The following is a 21014-nucleotide window of genomic DNA, read 5'->3' as shown; positions in this document are numbered from 1 at the left end:
GCATTATCTCATACATTGGCTGAAAATGTAATACTTGCTTTTTTTTTAAACCATGTTGCTAAGGACCACACAGTTCTTTGCTTGCACTTCTCCCAATATAGTGTTTTACATTTAGTACTCATGATGTGGTCCACTTTGTCTTGGAGAGGGCAAACAAAGATTATGGAGCACCTTCATTCATTCTGTGCTTCCAGTTGCTTGTCACTTTGGGCCAGAAAAGCCTGTTACTGTGCAGTATCTCGAAATAAAATAAAACACAACATCGCCATCAACTCCTGCAAACCTGTGACCTACAGCTGCTCCAAGTGGAAAAGCAATGGATTATGTGGTCTGAGAACTTAATGCCCATAGATCAGGGACCCACAGAAGCCTAGTGTAAACAGTGAAAGTAGTGCACCACCAAACTTAAAAACTATCCGCACCTTGCACTACTTAACTCCAGCTGCAGCAGATTCTTCGGGGTCCCTCATTAACCTCAGTTACTTCAGACCCTGCAAAACATAAGTGAAAGCAATTTCACTCTTAATCCTGAGGGAACTTCTAAGAAGAATGCTGGGACTTCTTGTTTGTGATTAAATGTGAATGATTCTTATGAAATATAGTTGAGTGGGGTTAGGAAATTTGTGGATGACGCAAAAATTGATATAATTGGTAGGTTGGCAAAAGATGCTGCAGGATAATTACAGATCAATTACAGATCTGTATGGAGAAATGGCAGATGGAATTTAATACAGGAAAGTGTGAGGTGTTGCACTTTGGGAGGTCAAACGTCAGGAGAAAGTATACAGTTAATGACAGATCCTTAACAGCATTAATGACAGAAGAATCTTGGGGCCCAAGTCCATACCTCCCCTGAAAGGCGCTATGCATTAAGTAGGGTGGTAAGGAAGGTATATGGCATCTTTGTCGTCTTTGGTCAAAGCTTTGAGTACAAAAGTCAGGAAGTCATGTTACAGCTGTGTGAAATTGTGTGTCTATACCTCTTCTCACCTTGACTTCTGTAAAAATGCCATTCCCTTTACTCAGATCCTTTGTCTTTGTCACATCTGTTCCTTTGGTGAGACTTTCTTTTCCAGGACTTCTGAGATGTCCTCCTTCAAAGAACGGGGTTTCCCTTCCTCCACCATTGATCCTGCCCTCGCCTTCATCTCCTCCATTTCCCGAACATCTGCCCTCACTCCATCTTCCTGCCACATTAATAGGGATAGTCTTCCTCTTGTCCTCGTGAAGCACCCCATGAGCCTCCACATTTAGCACGTCATACTCCACAACTTCTGCTATCTTCAGTGGGACCCTGCTACCAAGGATGTCTTTGCATTTCTCCACCCTCCCCTCACTCTCTGCTTTCTGCAGAGATTGCTCCCTCCATGATTCCCTTGTCTATTCATCCCTCCCCACTAATTTCCCTTCTGGCACTTATTCCTGCATGTGGATTAAGTGCTACGCCTGCCCATTCACCTCCTTCCTTACTTCAATTCAGGCCTCCAAACAGTCCTTCCAGATGAGGCAGCACTTCACCTGTGAATCTGTTGGGGTCGTCTAATGTATTCAGTGCTCCCATTGTGCCCTCCTCTACATTGGTGAGACCTGGCATATATTGGGGGGTTGCTTGGTCGAGCCCCTTTGTTCCAGCTGCAAAAGGCAGAATTTCCAAGTCGCCCACCATTTTAATTCCCGTCCCCATTCCCATTTTGACATGTTAGTCCATGGCAAATTTCAGTGTTGCTAGACCTTTACATAATACATTAATTATTATGTACAGTTTCACAAAATGCATTTGTTTGATTTCGCCAGCACAGATTCAGAAATCTTTGTTTCAAAAGTTTACCTGATCTTGGATTCCGTTTTTTTTAAAAAGGAGGTGGCTGAGCACAGAAACAATCCCTTCAGCCATGCTGAACTATTATTCTGCCCAGTCCATTGACCTGCACCCCACCCTCGGTGGAAGAAAAGCCTGCTCTATCTAAACCTCTCATAATTGGTATATCTCTTATCAAATCTCCCCCCTTTCAATGAAAATAATTGATTCTGTGAATCTAACTTAATAACATAATAAAAAAAGCTCATTAAATCAAACTAAGTCCATGCACTGAAAGGCTGGTTGTAAGGTAGGTAGGAGTAATTAGGTTGTGCGAAAGTATAGATTGGTAGCAGCATCAAACAGAACTTTTTAACTGTAAGACTTGTATATAGAAATAGGGCAAAGTCAAGGCAATTTAAATGAATAAAGAGAATGGAAACAGGTTTGAAAATATATTCTTTCAAACAGTGGAAAGGGGATAAAACAAAAAAACGTACAAACATATCTCAGATAAGCAAAATACTTTCTTTGATTATAAATTGAAATGATAGAAAATAGGCTATTTATCTATGAACAAAGATTGAAAGGCTATCTAATAATATTGTAAGTTCTTAGTGCTTTGCCAAACAACTGAGAAATACTTATTGGACTGGGAGCCAATATTTAGATGATTAAGAAATTAGCATAATTTTTAGATCAAAAGATTGTATTGATCTTGACAATTTGTGGTGGATTATCAAACACTTTCTCAGAGCAGTGCTACCGGGATTCATCTCTGCCACATGATCTTTCTAATGGCCTTTGATAATGCATCCGAAGAGCCATTAGTCACATATATTCAGTTTAACAGAACTCTTGCAACCATGAAAAAAGACCAAGGCCCTCACTGCATGAGGCGTAGGCGGACACATGCAGCCATTGGAAACAGGTGCCAGAATTTTAATACACAATTAACCTGTGTCCATTTGCTATGATGTACATATCAGATCATTCCTACAGCATGGAGTGTGCCAGCTGTAATCATGGAAAATGTCAAGCAGTACTGCCTACATTGCAGGGAATAGGCTAATTGTGCATAGGGGAAGGCAGTGGGATACAATGGGAGACAACCAACTTAATTTGTTAGCTTCCTTTTAATACATTAACAAATTGGATTCTACTATTAAATCATTAATCTATGTTATGAGTCAGTAGCTAATACGTTTTGTGAATGTATCACATTTCTTTAATTTAGATAACTTCTAATATAGTTCTGGTTAAATCAAAATCTGCATATCAAAAACAACAATTGCAGAAACTGAATATTGTTGGAGTTAAAATGCTAGTGTTAAAACTTAAGCTTAATATTCTGAGTGTTTACCCTACTTGTATCAAAAGCACTTAAAATGGAATCTGTTGGCAAGTAGAAGTAAGAGTGCACATGTACACAGACGCATAAGGGGAAAAAAATAGAATGGCTATCTACTGTGATAAGCAAGGCAAGCAAACCAATCCAGCAGCCTGTCTGAGGGATGAGAGAAACTGACACTGTAAATATTAGTTTACTTTATCTTTTGCTTAATTACAATATACAATATAAATATCAAATTATTCTTGGCTTTATTGCACAATAAACCCAACCTAATCTAAATCTTTAATGGGGGTCTATCTGTGTTGAAAATTTTAGATGCATATAAACATGAGATTCTGCAGACGTTGAAAATCCAGAGTGACACATACAAAGTGCTGGAGGCACTCAGCAGGTCAAGCAGCATCTGTGGAATGGAATGAGCAGTTGATGTTTTGGGCTGAGACCTTCATTGGGGCTTTAGACACACATTCCTTTGAGAAATTGTGTTTATGCATATCTCAATTGCATCCTTTTTTTTGCAGCTCTCTGCATGTGTCTTTTGTACTGTGAGAAATTAAGAGAGTAGAAGGAGTAAATACTGATTTTTAAATATAGTATTAAAGATTTAGAGTATGAATGTTATGAAATGTTTCTATTTTTGTTTTCTTTTGAGGGATATATACTTAAATATTATTGTCAAAGTACAATTAAACATCAGTGGGAACATCCACACAAAAAGGGCACAATATTAAACCATTAATTACCTTTGTGTTTCAGGAATGCATTGGACCAAATCATACTTACCCTTCTGTGGGAACTGTGCCATCAGGTTACTCAGTACATCTCATACTCCTGTGTGTGTGTGCGTGCATTGAAATAAAACAGCTAAAAGTGTGATGGAGGTTGGATGCCAGTGCAACAGGTCATCTCTCTGTTGCTGGTATTGCCATAGAGTCCAGAGGCAAAATATTGGCATGATAAAGAGGGAGGATAAATGCACTTTGCATCTTGCATTCTGCTTTGATGTGGGGACATTTGGCGTTGGTAGATGGTAACCCATAGTTACTAAAAAGCCTTGTGGCTTAGTTGCTGCTTCAAGTACACTCCACTTGATGGGGCCCCTCTAGTTGTTTGACTGTCCACATCCAGAGAAAGCGAGTTTGATCAGGTGGAAATTGTGGGTGCTACATTTAGGTAATTGACTGGGTTTGGGACAATATGGCCTGTAGTCATCTTATTATCAAAGGAATCACTGCAAAGATTATTTCCCAACTCCAAAAATGTGTAATGGCAAATTATTGAGCTATATCTCATTGTCTTCAAAGTTCAAAGGAAATTTATAAGCAAAGTGCGTCATACCTTAAGAAAAATATTCTTGTAGGCATTCACAGAAAAAAAGGCAAGTATAGTAGAATTTTACAAAAAAAAACTATGTAAACAAAGACTAACAAGCAACTGGCATGGAAAAGAAGGCAAATCATGCTAATATAAATAATACTGAGAACATGAGTTGTATAGAATCCCTGTACATGGGTCTTTGTGTGAATAGTGGTGAATGAAGTTGTCTATTAGGGTAATAATTGTTTCAGAAACTGGCGGTGTGGGATCTAAGGCTTCTATATCTCGTGCCTTGTGTAGTAGCGAGAAGTGGGCACAGCCTGGACGGTGGGGGTTTTCGATGATGACAGAACATAGTAGTGTTCACATCCTCTCACCTTAGTTACAAACAAAAGAAAATCTACAGATGCTGGAAATCCAAGCAATATACACAAAATGCTGGAGTAACTCAGCAGCCCAGGCAGCATGTATGGAAAAGAGTGAACAGTAGATGTTTCGGACTGAGACCTTTCATCAGGACTGAAATGTGGATTGTTTACTCTCTTCCATAGATGCTGCCTGGCCTGCTGAGTTCCTCCAGCATTTTGTGTGTTGCTGTTATCATAGTAGCTGTCTTCCCTGATGATTGATTGCAGTGATTTGTTATATGATGGCAAATATTCCATAAGAAATTTGATGTAGCTTCAGGCCAAAAATGCTTATGCATCAATGCCTAAACTTGTTCTTCAAATTTATTCAAATGTTTTAATTTCCAGTTGAATGCGGAACGTTATTAGGTCAAGACATTTACAGCTTGTTGCATAAGCTCGATGTTTAGGTTTTGTCTGCGTTCTCAAAGTGCCTTCACTGCAATACCACGCTCTCATCCACAGACCGCCGCACTTTTCAGGGATTCAACATTTCAGGGGATAGAGATTCAGGAACCACTGGGTAAAGCCTCAAGTGATATGTCGCCTCCGAGTTCATTCCTCATTAGATAATAGTTTGGAGTATTTTATTGCAGCTAAACATTTTCACAAAAGAAGTTAGAATTTGCTGATCTGTTATAGTTAATAAATCTATTTGATGCCCTGAGGTGTTTGGTTCATTTTTGGAAATAGGTTGCTTATGTTTTTGATCTGATGCAAATTCTTGTTTTGTAGTATATCAAATAACTACTGCATTCAAAACTCTTTGATAGACTACTGATTTATAAAAATGTTACTTTAAAGTTTATGGCAAAAAATGTTGTTTTTCCTCAACCTTTTCCTACCAAAGGCTTAAAAGTAAATTGAAGTGCAGTTTAAGCATCACATGTTTTGACCTGCTCCTGGTACAGTTAGAGATTGTAGCACAGGATTTAATGAGGCAAGCAATTGCATAGATCTGCTTGGTAAAAACTGAAGAAGTAATTAAGGAAAGGAGTATCCTTTAATCTGCATTCTGTAAAGTTTTGTTTCATTTTTCTGTTCCTGGGTTTGTTTGAAACTTTGCTTTTGACAGTGTTTCCTCAATATGAGAATATGTCAATTTTGTCAGATTTAACCCCATAAATCCATTCTAGGCTACTTTGACCAGCAATAGCATATTTTAATCAGTTGAGTTAGATATTGGTAGTAGCTACTTAATAATACAAATTGAAAGCATATTTTAATAGCAAAGTTTTTGTGTGTAGTGCGCCATTTGGTGAACCTTTCTTTTGTGGCCAAATAATTTCAGTCCTCTTGATGAAATTGTACAGATTGAGTTGGGAGCTACTGTAATATTTTTGTGGTCACAAACAATATGAATCATGCCTTATAAAAATTAATATACAAGATCATATGGTACGAGTTTTTCTCCTGCAGGAACAAGCACAAATTCCAAAAGTAATTGTATGTTGCTGATGATTTATGCAATGCTCAGTTTTATTAGCAGTTCACCAGATACTTGCACTGCATAGTATCTACTGTATCTCTAATTGGAATGGGTCTAATCATTTACTTTAACATTCAGTGAGATTGCCATTGGAGATTTCCCACCATTCGTATCCAAGGGATTGCCAGAATCAGCAATTTAACTGAACTAATGGCAAAAAACATAGATAAATGCGAGTAGTTCAAGGATTAATTCATGACTTCCCAAAATCTTTCTGTTACTGACAAGGAGTCAGGAATATGTCCATATGTCTTGGTGAATGCACAAATATGTTTTGTTCTGACAGTATTTGCACCAGAAGCATTTTACTTGATCACTGAAATCATTACTTTACATACTCACTCCAGTGCTTAACAACTGCTGATGCGCCACACCAACTTTGCAAGGCTTTAACAATGATCTATCAGATCTGCAACTTTTTAATATTTAAAAGGACAACAAAACCAGTAATCAAGTACCACTACTGATTAGCTCTTCCATGTCAGATGTTATGCTGACTGTTCCATTGTGGTTTTTGCATCAAAATCTTGGAATTTCTGACTTAACAACTCAAGACTGCTATCTTCAAGCAAGCAGGGCACCCACTGAGTCTTCTGAAGGACAGATATAAATTGGCAATAAAATACAAAGTAACTTTATTATCAAGGTACATGTGTGTTATCATATACAACCCTGAGTTTCATTTTCCTGTGGGCATTCACAGTAAGTACAAAGAAACACAATAGAATCAATGGAAGACTGCTGACAGCAAGGCTGACAACAGCCAGTGTGCAGGAAGGAGACAACAAACTGTGGAAACAGTAATAAATAATAAATAAGCAATAACTATCAAGAACATGAGATGAAGAGTTGTTGAAAGTGAGTTTGTGGAATGAAGTTATCCCCTCTGGTTCAAGAGCCTGATGGTTGAGAGATAATGACTGTTTCCTGAACCTGGTGGTGTGGGTCCTGAGTACCTCCTTCCTGATTGCAGCAGTGAGAAGAGAGCATGGCCTGGATGGAGGCGTCCTTGATGGATGCTGCTGTCCTGCGATAGTGCTCCATGTTGATGTGCTCAATTTACCCGTGATGGACCTTGGCTGTATCCACTACTTTTTGTAGGTTTTCCATTCAAGAGTGTTGTTGTCCATTACCAGGCCATAATGCAATCAGTCAGTATACTCTCCCCACTGCCCACCTATAGCAGTCTGTCAAGGTTTGCCTTTTCACTAATGCCAATATTATGTAAATACTTACAAAATTCTTTCCTAATATTAGCAAAGAATAACATTGGGTGCGCTTATTAGATGTCTGGACTCTGGTGTGGAAACAAGAAAATTGAGGTCTTAATTTTTATGATCCTGAAGATTTTTATTCTATAGCACCAGGGATTTGGGATCAATTGTGATTGGCATCCCACAAGCTAATCAAGCAATATCCTTATTCTGTCATAGTTATAGATATAACTCATCACCCAGTTGAATTGAATTGACTTTATTTCTGGCATTCTTCACATACGTGAGGAGTAAAAATTTTTACGTTATGTCTCTGTCCGAATGTGCAAATTATAGTAATTTATAATAGTGTGTGCAGTAAGATATATAACAGAACAGTCAGTATAGCTTAAAGTACAATTGTGTCAGCATGAATTAATCAGTCTGATGGCCTGGTAGAAGAAGCCTGTTGGTCCTGGCTTCAATGCTGCGGTGCTGTTGTGGTTGGAGTGACTTGGGTCCCCAATGATCCTTTGGGCCCTTTTTATACACCTGTCTTTGTAAATGTTCTGAATAGTGGGAAGTTCATATCCACGGATGTGCTGGGCTGTTCGCACCACTCTCTGCAGAGCCCTGCGATTGGGGGCAAGTATAATTCCCACACCAGGCAGTGATACAGCTAGCTCTCAATTGTGCCCCTGTAGAAAGTCCCTGGGATTTGGGGACTTATGCCAAAGTTCTTCAACAGTCTGAGGTGAAAGAGGTGCTGTTGTGCTTTTTTTTTCACCACATAGCTGATATGTACAGACCAAGTGAGATCCTCGGTGATGTGTATTCTGAGGAACTTGAAGCTGTTCACACTGTCAACCCCAGATTGATTTGTGTCAATACGGGGCGAACCTGTCTCCATTCCTCCTTTAGTCCACAACCAGCTCCTCTGTCTTTGCGACATTGAGGGAGAGGTTGTTTTCTTGACACCACTGTGTCAGGGTGATGAATTCTTCTGTGTAGGCTGCCTCGTTATTATTTGAGATAAACCAGTCATTGTAGTACCATCTGAAAATTTAATTAGCAGATTGGAGCTGTGGGTGACGATACAGTCATGGGTATACAGGGATTAAAGGAGGGGACTCAGTACGCAGCCCTGAGGGGCTCCTGTATTGAGAGACAGAGGGTTGGTAGTGAGGGAGCCCACTCTTACAAACTGCTGGCGATCTGACAGGAAGTCCAGGATCCAACTGCACAAGGTAGGGTGGTCTCTGAGCTTCTTGTCAAGCCTAGAGGGAATTAGGCTGTTGAATGCTGAACTGTAGTAACTTAAGCATCCCTCCTCTCCAGGTGTGTAAGAACGATGTGCAGAGCTGTGGCTATTGCATTATCTGTTGATCGGTTGTGTCGGTAGGCGAATTGTAGAGGGTCCACTGTGGGTGGTAGCATGCTGCAGATGTAGTCCTTGACCGGCCTCTTAAAGTGTATGCTTATTATTGAGGTGATTGTGACAGGATGCCAGTTGTTTAAACATGTTACCTTGGTCTTTTTGGGTACAGGGACAATGCTGGATGTTTTGAAGCAGGATGGCATTCTACATTGGGAGAGGGAGAGATTAAAAATGTCTGCAGACACACCTGCCAGTTGTGCTACGCACACACTGAGTACCTGCCCTAGATGTCATCCGGCCCTGCAGCCTTGCAGCTGTTTACTTGTTGGAAACACCTACGTACTTCAGCCTCAGAGACAATCAATGTGCAGATTGCATTGGCGGCTCTCCTCGGGGGCTCCGTGTTAAGCTCATCTGGGTGAGAGGCAGTAATGTTGGCTGCACCACTGTGTTTAGCTTTGAAGTCTGCATTGGTGTGCAGACCTTGCCATAAGCTGCATGTGTTATTGGTGGAGAGTTATGTCTGGATCTTGTCCCTGTATTGTTGTTTTGTTGCCTTGATGACTTTGCGTAGATTGTAGCTGCATTTCTTGAGTTCCTGGTGGTTACCGGCGGTGAAAGTTGTGTCTCGTGCAATGAGTGCAGTGCACATGGAAATGTTGATTCAGTGTTTCTGGTTTGGATAGTCCCCCAAAGATCAGTCAGGGTCAACGTCCTCGATGCACTTCTGGATGAAGCTCATGAACTCTGAGACATCCCAATCACAAAAGACATTCCAGTTGACGTCATCACAGCAGTCCTGTAGCAGGGAGACTGATTGGTTGGACCAACAGTGGACTGCTTTAACTATGACTGCCTCTTGTTTCAGGATGAGGAGTGATCAGACTTCCCTAATGGTGGATGGAGGAGCACTTTGTAAGCATTGCGGAAGGGAGAGTAGCAGTGGTTGAGTATGCTGTCTCCCCGTGTGCTCACCTGGATGTGTTGACAAAACTTTGGAGAGTCTTTAGTCGGCAGTGCTTGATAAAAGTCTCCAGTGATAATAAAAGCAGCCTCCGGGTGTGCATTTTCCATGGTGCTGATGGTCTCGTACGGTTCCTTGACAGCGAGGTCAGTATCAGCCTGCAGTGGAATATACACAGCTGTGATAATAACAGCCGTGAACTCCCTAGGCAGCCAGAAAGGTCTACACAGCAGTACAAAGTACTTTAGATCCAGGGAACAAGAGGATTTGAGGGCATGCACATTCCATGGGTCGTACCAAGCATTATTGACCTTGAAGCACACCCTCACCTCCTTTACTCTCCCAGAGAGGTTTTTAGACCTGTCCGGCTGGAACAGGAAGAACCCAGAGGGCTCAATGATGTGATCCCATATCTCCTCTGTCAGCCAGTCTCCACGAAGCACAAAACGTTACATTACTTTGTTCCCACTGATAGAAGATTCTGGCTCTCAGTTTGCACAGCTTGTTGTCCAGGTACTGAATGTTAGCCAGAAATATGCTAGGGAGCATCAGCTGATTAGCACACTGTCTCAATCTCACCAGGATACTGGCCCTTCTCCCTCGCCTCTGGCGCTGCTTCCGAAGTAGCGACGGTGTAGTAAATGAGCCTCCCACGGATTGTGTAAGCAGGGATTCCCGTTGTAGAAAGGGTGGCACATTGTGGGTAAATGTCGTCTTCCCGATGTTCGGAAGAGTCAGTTGGTCATATCTGATGTGACTATCAGCTGCTTGAGCAACAAACGCGAAAGAAATTGCAGGAGTTAGCAGTACACTGTAAAGTTGGTACGGCGCTCACAACGTAAGGGCGCCATCTTGCCGGTAAACTTGGCAATTTCTCAGAATTGTATGGAAGTGAGTCAAATAAACTTTCTAGTTCCCCCATTACCTATTCAGTTATTGTTGTTCATGATAACCATCACTAGGAGAGTTATAACAACTGTGCAAAATTAATTTTACTGGAGGAGCTTATCAAGATTCTGTAAGTAATATACAGCTGACCATGTCTTGAATGACCTGTCTGCCAGTCTGGGCCAGTTATTGGAAGACAGTGGGTGAAAATACTATGAAGTAATCCATGTTATGTAGTCCTTTTTATACACATTAATTTACAATAATTGTAGTAAGCATGTCTGTTTCATGATCCTTGTAAAGGAAATGTATTTAGTGTAAAGGTGTCCTTTACTTTGCAGAATGGCACTGTTATTGTGCCACATTAACACAGACCTACTACATGCTTAAACTGAGAACCATGAGTAATTGTGAGGGATTAGTAGCAACATAAATGTATATTATCCCTTATTACTAGATTATTATTAGGTTAGGGCAAGAGCTCTGACATTAGAATGTTTAGAAAAGCATGCCAGGTGTAAGTGCAGATTTAGTTTACCTTGAATGGGAGAGATTAATAAGGATGGCATAGTGATAATTAGCCAGCTGTTGGTGTAGTGGATCAGGACTGGACTTTGAGGCAAATGGTCCTGAGTTCAAATCTGGCATGGCTCCTTGCACGCTTTCCATCTGTGCTGGTTTGAGCGAACAGTCAAGCGCTACAGAAACTGGAGAAATACCGTCCAGTGCACCATGAGGCACGTATTGGAACAGCAACAGTGATAATTGTAGGCTTAACATACTAGAGATATTTAGAGGTGTCATAATCAAAGAATCAAACTGTTGTGGACCTCTGCAATATTACTACATTCAATTGATAATGACACTTGAAGAGGAGAATGTTCAGAAAATATCTCCTGCCATTCTGCAGCCCAGTTTGAATGTATACCAGATGATATTGCTGAATTTGCAAGTTTCTTCACTTAAATCTAGTTAGATTTTTGGTCTGTGGTAATGTCCATGACCCAACTTCACCTGAATATTGATGATTGCAAGAGAAAATTGTTGTAGTTTGTGGAGAATTAGAGAGCCCTCTCACTCTGGTTGAACCTTTATTGTATTCTGAGATGCAGCATGGAAGAGGTTCTTCCAGCCATACAGCTGTGCAGTCAGCAATCCATCTATTTAATCCTAGCCTAATTGCAGTAAGAATGCACAAACTCCTTACAGACTGTGCCAGAATTGAACTTTGACTTCGGACTGCAATAGTATCACACTAACTGCTGTGCTACTGTGGTGCCGTTGAATGACACAACTGTCATATTCCAACCAATCAACATCTTAGAATGTAATTGTTGACAAACTTTTTATAACATACTTATGCGATGTGGACATTGAGGGCAGTAAATTCCCTGAATTAATGATGCAACAAACACACAGCTTTATATAGGTTTTTCAGTGATAGACAGCTGGTGTGCAATCCAATGGATTACTTAGGGTTTGAAATGTAGAATTCTCGGGATAGTCTTTCTGGTACAGCTCTTTGTAAGAAAGTAGAGACCCTGGGCCTCGTCTCTTTTGTGCCAGTTTATCATAGTCCTCAATTCCTTGATCTTTCAAAACTTTTATCTTTTTTTTAAACACCCCCAATGATCTAGTATCTACAACTTCCTGGATTATTTAGCAACAGGGTAAAGAACCTGGTGGAATCTGATAATGAGGAAACAGCAGAATTATATTACTATCAATGTTCTTGTCTCTGACTAGTATATCCCATGTGATTTAGGTTGATCTTGAGTTTGATTTTTTTTTATATATACAGTATATTAAACTTTCAGACATAACCCACTTCCATTTGCCTTCATCTTTTGATTTCTATCCATGTTTCCACATGGACTTCTATACACAGGAATAATTTTTTGAATACTTACTTGTCTTCGTTCTTAGATGATGAAATTTGCTTGGGATAACTACAGACGATACGCATGGGGATCTAATGAACTCAAACCATTGTCAAAGAATGGACATGCAAGTGGTTTATTTGGTGAGTAACCAACTGAAACAATTATTTCTTACAAATAAAATGGGATAGAGGCACTTTATAACCCATTTGGTATGTCTGTGCTAACAGAAAAAGATTGTAGTAATTTGAGGGGAAACTAGACTATGTAATTGTAAGTACAGGTCTCTAGATTTCCTAGATTTTTAGCCAGATTTAGAGGAGCAATTGATAAACCAGTGTCATGACCAATAAGTAGGTGGCCAATGCAACCAGTAGTGAGGGATAATGGATTAATGGATCTACTCAGGTGACTGGGGGACAGGGTTGGTGAGATCATGGAGTCAGTAGGTGTGGGCTTTGTGAGTAGGATAGTAGTTTCATAGGTGGGGAGATGTCCATGGGAACAGAACGAGAAAGTAAGGTGGTGTACCCTCTTTAAGGCAACTTCATCTTTCCAGAACTAACTGAAAATTGGCCAAATTATATTCTTAAAGCAAGTAACATTTCTGGAACTTTGTTTATTTTATTCATGTTCAAGGTAACTTTTCACTGATATCAAGAGATGAATCTGTTTTCTATAAAAAGGAGAGCTATATCCTCCAGGATTCTCTTTGTAAGTTTATATTGGATTCTAGTAATTCTGGCTGAAATAAGTGGCTCAAAATTACATTCCTCTAGCCCACAGGGAAACATATCAGGCTGATAGATAGAGTGGAAGTATCTAAATTCTGTAACCCTCGTGCTTTATTGGAAATAAACTTTGCTTTTTCAGAACCACATTTTCTACCTATACCAGAAATGCATTCCTAGAAATTAGAGTTGTGGATGTTTTTAAGTTTGATTTGTGCCTAAAAACAGATTTTGTGCATGGTAAATCAAATCAGCAATCATGTCCAGGTCAAGTAGTGACCACTGAGAAATTGCCCTGGCTACTTTCAGGCATAATTCACTTTGTATGCTTGAGATCTGACTTGTAACTGTCAGCTATCAAGTAACATCATTGAGTGCCCAGCAGCCGTTTTCAAGTTTATTGACAGAAATGTGGTGGCCCAGGTATACAGGAGAATGTTGTATCCCAGTGGTCTCGTCTGTTGTTCCCCACTTTCAGCTTCACTATATATCTGACAAGAAGGGATTAAGAGATGACCTATTTCCCAACAGTCAGTAAGACAGTAATGCAGCAGCTGCCATTGGAAAATACATAGGTAAAAGTTTTTGCATATTGTTCTAGGTGAAAAACATTTCAACAATTTTGTTCACTAGATTTTCCAGAGATTTCTGTATTATTTGTGCCACTGAGTTGAATACAACTGGTATGTGCTGCTCTTATTTAGATCAAAAGAGTGACCTCCAAATCCTACAATCTTCAAACTCAATTCCTCATTTTTCCAAGGAATGAACTTAACTCTTTAGACAAAATGAATATGATAGATCAGAGGTGTTCAGTGCTTCTGGTATCGGATCTTCTTAGAGGCTTGTTTGAGTAAAAATATTTTGTATATCTTTTGATAATTTTGAGCAACATTTTTGATGCAGTGCCTTTAGTTCTTTGGGTGAATTTCAACATTTCCTTGGTTTCTCAAAGAGGGATACTGTTTAAGATGTAAGGGATTCTAATCTCTCCATGCTTTTTATCAAATTGATATATTACATGTGTTTGTTCTATATCTCTTGATTACCTTAGTAGAGTACAAGCCTTATTTTTCCATATTCTCCTTTGGTGATCACTATTCAGCCACTAATTTGTTCCTGTGTGTGGAACCTAGAAGCAAAGTTTGTTTGTCTTTATAGAAAAACATTACTCTTGCATACCTAAACTAATTAATAAAGCATTTAGAAGCAATTTTACTGTGTGGAGTCCCTTGGGGAAGAGTGAGTGAAAGATAGAGTGCAGGCAATGAGAAGCATTTAAAAAGGATTAGTAGCAGTTTAGAATTTAGCAGATGGAGATGGATTGATTTGGAAAAAAGATAGAGTATGAGAATAAACTTGGAGAGAGTATAAAAACTGAATAAAAGTTTTTATAAATATGTGAAAAGATCAGATAAGACAAATATAGCATGCTTGTAATCAATAAAGGACAAACTTATAGTGAAATAAGTTCAATTCTTATCCTGCTTTGTGAAGATCCCATAATTAAACCCCAGGAAATGTTGGGGAATACAGGATCTAGTGAGAAGAGAAACTAAATAAAGTCCTGTTAAGGAAATAGTTTTAGAAGAATTAAAGCCTGGTATGTTTAAAGAACCAGCTGGTAGATTTTTCTGAGTGGCAAACAGCAACACTTGGAGACCCTAGCTGTGCTGGATTGGGTGTTGTTCAATGATCCAGAGATGATAAGAGAGCTTAAAGTTAAGGAACCCTTGGGGAATGGTGATCACAACGTGATTGAGTTCACTTTGAAATTTGAGAAGGAGAAACTAAATTCCAGTGTGTCAGTATTTCAGTGGAATAAAGGAAATTACAATGGCATGAGAAGGGAACTGGCCAAAGTTGACTGGAAGGGGACACTAGCAGGAAGGACAGCAGAGCAGCAATGGCTGGAGTTTCTTTGAAAAATGAGGGAAGTGCAAGACAGATATTCCAAATAAGAATATTGAAGAAGGCCACGACTGTGGCTGACATGTTAAGTCAGAGCCAAAGTAAAAGTAAAAGCAAAAGAGAGGGCATACAAGGAAGCCAAAGTTAGTGGGAAGATAGGGAAGCTTTTAAAAATGTGCAGAAGGAAACGAAGAAGGTCGTTAGGAAGGAAAAGATGAATTATGAAAGGAAGCTGGTGACTAATATCAAAGAGGATACTAAAAGCTTTTTTAAGTATATAAAGGGTAAAAGAGTTGAGGGAGATATAGGACTAATAGAAAATGACGCTGGAGATATTGTAATTAGAGATGTAGAGATGGCAGAGGAACTGAATGCACATTTTGCATCAGTCTTCACAAAGACATCTGCAGTATACTGGACATTCAAGAGTGTAGGGAAGTGTAGTATGTGCAGTGAAAATTACGACTGAGAAGGTGCTAAGCAAGCTTAATGGTTTGAGGGTAGATAATTCTCCTGGACCTGATGGAATGCACCCTCAGGTTCTGAGGGAAGTAGCTGGAGAGATTTTGGAGGCATTAACAATGATCTTTCAAGAATTGATAGATTCTGGTACTGTACCAGAAGACTGGAAAATTGCAAATATTACTCCGTTATTTAAGAAGGATGGGAGACAGCAGAAAGGAAACTATAGACCTGTTAGCCTGACATCAGTGGTTGGGAAGTTGTTGGAATCAATTGTTAGGGATAAGATTATGGAGTACCTGGAGGCACATAACAAGATAGGCCAAAGCCAGCATGGTTTCCTGAAAGGAAAATCCTGCCTGACTAACCTACTGCAATTTTTTTGAGGAAATAACAAGCAGAGTTGACAAAGGAGATGCAATAGATGCAGTATACTTAGATTTTCAGAAGGCCTTTGACAAGGTGCCACACATAAGCCTGCTTAGCAGGGTAAGGGCCCATGGAATTCCAGGAGAGTTACTAGCATGGGTGGAGCATTGGCTGATCGGCAGAAAACATAGAGTGGGAATAAAGGGAAGATTCACGAGAATGATTCCAGGAATGAAATGGTTACTGTATGAGGAATGTCTGGCAGTTCTTGGGCTGTATTTCCTGGAGTTCTGGACAATGGGGGGGTGGGTGCATCTCATTGAAACAGTCTGAATGTTAAAAGGCCTGAACAAATTAGATATGACAAAGTTATTTCCCATGGGGAATCTTGGACAAGAGGGCACAACTTCAGGATTGAAGGAGGTCTATTTAGAATAGAGATGTGGAGAAATTACTTTAGTCAGAGGGTGGTAAATCTGTGGGATTTGTTGCCACGAGTGGCTGTGGAAGCCAAGTTATCAGGTGCATTTAAGGCAGATAGAGATAGGTTCTTGATTAGCCAGGGTATCAAAGGGAATGGGAAGAAGGCAGGGGAGTGGGGATGACTGGAAGAATTGGATCAGCCCATGACTGAATGGCGGAGCAGACTCGATGGGCGGAATGGCCTACTTCAGCTCCTATATCTTATGGTCTTATGGCATCTGTGGAGACAAAAGATGTATGCTGACCTTTTGGTCAAGAGCCTGCATCAGGAAGAAGAAAGATTGCAGGTATATAACAGTACAAGGGAAAGGTGGGACTGCGGCAGGTAAGTAATGGATGGAATCAAATGAGGGGAGGATGATAAACAGATGGATCCAGGTAGGAAGGGGAAAGGGATGGAAATGGGGAACAAATTGAGAAGGCAAATAAGTGGATATCTGCAAGTGTGTGTGTCTCCACAGATGTGCATGTTTGTAAAACACTGGTGGTGTGGACAATGCAGAAAATTCACTACTCTTCATACTACTAGCTCCTACCCATGCAGAATATGACAATGAGATGTTGGTCTTCCAATTTGCAGTTGGCCTCTCACAATATTACACTCACTCAAATGCTGTCTTTCCCTCACCTCTAGAATTTAGCTCATTAGTCCTTGTTAACACCACACCATACGAAATGTTTTCTATTCTGAATCACTAACATTGCTCTGATATTCTGGTACATCATTAAAGACCCCTCACACCCTCTCCATGAACTGTTTGTTCTTCTGCCATCAGGCAAACGTTACAGGAGCATCAAAACTAAAACCACAAGGCTACTAAACAGCTTCCTCCCACAGGCAGTCAGACTGCTAAATAGCTGCTCCACCTGACTCTGCTTTGGACACTTCTAACTTGCACTGGACACATAACTGATTTTAACTGACATGTGGCTGTTGTGTTTTACTATTTATTGTTATGTTTATTATTTAGTGTTGTGTTTGTTATGTTATGATTGCACTGCCCCTGAGAAACGCTGTCTCATTCTGCCCTGCAGAGCTAATGTATGGTTAGAATGACAATAAAGTTTTTGAATCTGAATCTGAATCTGATATTAAATGGACAAAATGCTCAGCAGGTAATAGGTTGAAGACCCCTCATTAGATTGGGAAGGATAAAACTTGACGTTGTCTTTGTTATTATTTCCAGTGCTGCTGCCTTGCATGTTTAGTGTTTCTAGCTTCTTCTATTGCCACGGCAAAGGCTGTGCTTAGTCTCCAAAATTATTGTGCGGTGGTTAAGCCTACTAATGTCGTCAAAGACTGATGAAACATCAACAGGCAGATCAGTGAGGATTACGTACATATAGTAGGGCTCTTACCTTTGTTGCTGTTGTCACAATTGGCCAGATGTACTCTGCCTGCTATGACCTTCAGAACTCAGCCAATTTGGTCAAGATGGTGTTAGCAAGTTCTTATGGACCCTGAAAGCCTCTACAAGAATAGGAAAGGTTTCTCTGGTTAGTGGACGATTTCCCACCACGCCTCTTTGACGTATACAAGGCAAGTTACAGCAGTGGTTTGCCATTGCCTTCTGCTAGGTGAGTTTCCAAAGAGATCAACTGCTCGTAACCCAGCACGGATGGTAAGCATGCAGGGGAGCCGGCTAGATTCAAACTCGGGACCTTTCATCCCGAAGTCCGGCACTGATGCCACTACGCCACCTGTATTCTTGCTGTTTTCAAGTGCTTTCTCCATGTTGTGTTTAATAGCTGAGGTAGGACATCAGGGGCAATCAATTTTCATTGGCTGTGACTGATTTGATGAAATGAGACTTCATCAAAACTGAGTGTTGAAGTTTCCGAGGATGACAAGGTGGTAATGGGGCACAGTTCAAATTAAATGTATTATCAGAGTACATAAAGTTGCAAGAAAAAGTCTGTGAACCCCCTGCAATCGTTGAATACAATGGACAACCACTAGTAATATTTGCAGTGTTCTAATTTGTTCTGTATTTCATTTATTTGTATAATTTGTTGCTCTGTTAAATAGTAGTTTCCGTTTTTAAATACCTTTTTAACTATTTCTGTGAAACTTCAAGTAATTGGGACAGCCACTTAATTGGGCAAAAATGTACTGTTCTTGATGTGTCCCAATTAACTGGAATCCACTATACAGTCGGCCCTCCTTATCCACGAGGGGTTGGTTCCCGGACCAAAAAATGCGGATGCTCAAGTCCCTTATTCAACCTGTCTCAATGCGGTGGACCTTAGGACCCAGTGGAACCCCGGACCTTATTTGACCTGCCTCAGTGCGGTAGGCATTAGGACCCGGTGGCGGAGCCCTGAATCCGCAGTGTTTCTGTTCACAAAAATAATCACGATCGCGATTTAAAATAAAGTGGAAATAATAAAGCGATCAGAAAGGGGTGAAGCCATCGGTTATTGGAAAAGTGTTGGGCTACAGTCAGTCAACGATCGGAACAATTTTAAAGGATAAAATGAGAAAGGCCCTGCCCGATTAAAGCTACAATTATTACTAAGCAACGCAATGGTTTAATTATTGTGTTTTGGGTTTTTGATCCTCCACATCAACCCGGCTCGGATGGAGAGTGCGCTCGGGAGCAGTCTGTCACTGGATCGAACTCGGGAACAATCTGTCACTGGATTGAACTCGGGAACTTCCGCTCCCGAGTCCGGCACTGAAAAATACGTTTCTTAAGTATTTTATATGCATAGAAAGGTAAAATATATACTATATACTAAGACAAGCGTTTGACTAACTGACACTAAATAATAGCGGATGTACCTGTTCTGACTTACTTAGTAAGAGAAGTTCAGGTTTTTTTTCGATCCCAATCCAGGATAACCTACGCACATCCTCTGTATACTTTAAATCATCTCTATTACTTATAATACCTAAGACAATGTAAATGCTATGTAAAATAGTTGTTATACTGCATTGTTTAGGGAATAATGACAAGAAAAAAAAAGTCTGTACATGCTCGAACAGCAAGTGCTGGAAGAGCACTTCCGAGTTTTCTCGATTCGCGGTTGGTTGAATTCATGCATGCGGAACTCGCGGATAAGGAGTGCCGACTGTATTCTGCTTTCCCACAGTGAAATGCAATAGTAACCATTTGTAGAGTTCTTTATGCCACTACAGAAGTTCACCTAGCACTTCCGAATGTGAGTCACTTTTGTGCCTCAGTACAATTTCTTCATGGGGGTGGGGGTATGCTTGTCCTCTTATTTTGAAGAATTTTAAGGGTATTGTAGGTTATCTTGAACCACTTTGTCTCAACACTGTACACACTCCTTGAATAATCTGGCCTTCCTAGTGCATTATGGAGTTGGGATTATCAGATAGATCCTTTACTTAACCTACACCCTTTAGTTTTGACTCCTCAGCAGGGGCTTATCACCTCCACAAATCCTTCCCTGACAATCCATCGTAAGGACATACTGTCACACTGCTGCTATATCCATGTAGCACACTGTTTTGGTTGAGCTAGAATTTGTAGCCATTTTGATGTTCTCACTTTCCAATCATTTTGTAAAGCATGAAAATATAGCTGAAACAATGTTAAATTTCTTTTTCTGCAGAAGCATCTGGAGCAAGTTCCTAATTTTAAAGCATATACCCAAATAGTTAAATGACTAGATAGCCGAATCTTCCCAATGTGTATTGCTAAATTTCCTGTTTCGTGAAATTTGTAACTTGCCAACAAATGCCATATTTTAGATGGTTGAAAAGGTAGCGCTGGTGCATCCTGAAATAAATGAATTTTAAGTTTGAGTGATAATTTCTGTTAAACAAATCTCCGCCTCAAAAATAACCTAATTTTATATATGGGATCTCAATCCTAGGAGAAAATTATTAAGACTTTTTTTTTAAGGAAATAATGAACTGCTTTTACTTTTTCCATCTATTTCTTAAACCGCTACTTTATTCTATCTGTATTTCCCGGTCTTTATTTCCTTTATATACATCATTTAAATCTAATTTATATTTCTTTCTTCTTCCTGGTTTGGATCCTTCATGTCTCAGTGGGGATTTTTCATTCCGATTGGTTGAAGAGCCTTGCTGCAGCTTTTCCGGCTCTCACACACCACAGATCCTCAGTAGAGGCTGCCAGGCTGGAAAAGACGCCGGATCAGAGGAAATTCCCATTAACAAGCCAGCGAAAAATCTGTGAGCATCTGTCAGTGAGGTGAATAGGGACACTGTCCCTTCACTGGTGCGAGAAAAATCCTGGTCAAGGGGAATGTGAGGGCTGATTAACTCAGTAGGAGCAAGACAAATGCTGGAGGAACTCAGCAGGTCCGGCCTTATCTTTGCAGTGAACTGAGCAATCGACATTTCGGGCTGAGACCTTTCATCCATCCAGATGAAGGTTCTTGGTATAAAATG

The 21014-nt window shown here is 40.2% G+C and overlaps 1 protein-coding gene across 1 annotated transcript in view; it reads left to right on the top strand.

Annotated features, from left to right (window-relative positions):
• Positions 1 to 21014, top strand: part of LOC134338192 (mannosyl-oligosaccharide 1,2-alpha-mannosidase IA-like) — a 121644-nt gene that overhangs the window by 11363 nt on the left and 89267 nt on the right. Inside the window, exon 2 of the mRNA XM_063033839.1 lies at positions 12715 to 12811. Within this exon, the coding sequence (XP_062889909.1) occupies positions 12715 to 12811 (97 nt within the window). The remainder of the gene's footprint in view (positions 1 to 12714; positions 12812 to 21014) is intronic.

The sequence above is a fragment of the Mobula hypostoma genome, chromosome 26 (genome assembly GCF_963921235.1).
Source record: "Mobula hypostoma chromosome 26, sMobHyp1.1, whole genome shotgun sequence".
Lineage (NCBI taxonomy): Eukaryota > Metazoa > Chordata > Chondrichthyes > Myliobatiformes > Myliobatidae > Mobula > Mobula hypostoma.
The sequence above is the reverse complement of the archived record's forward strand: the minus strand, read 5'-3'. Positions and strand labels throughout refer to the sequence as shown.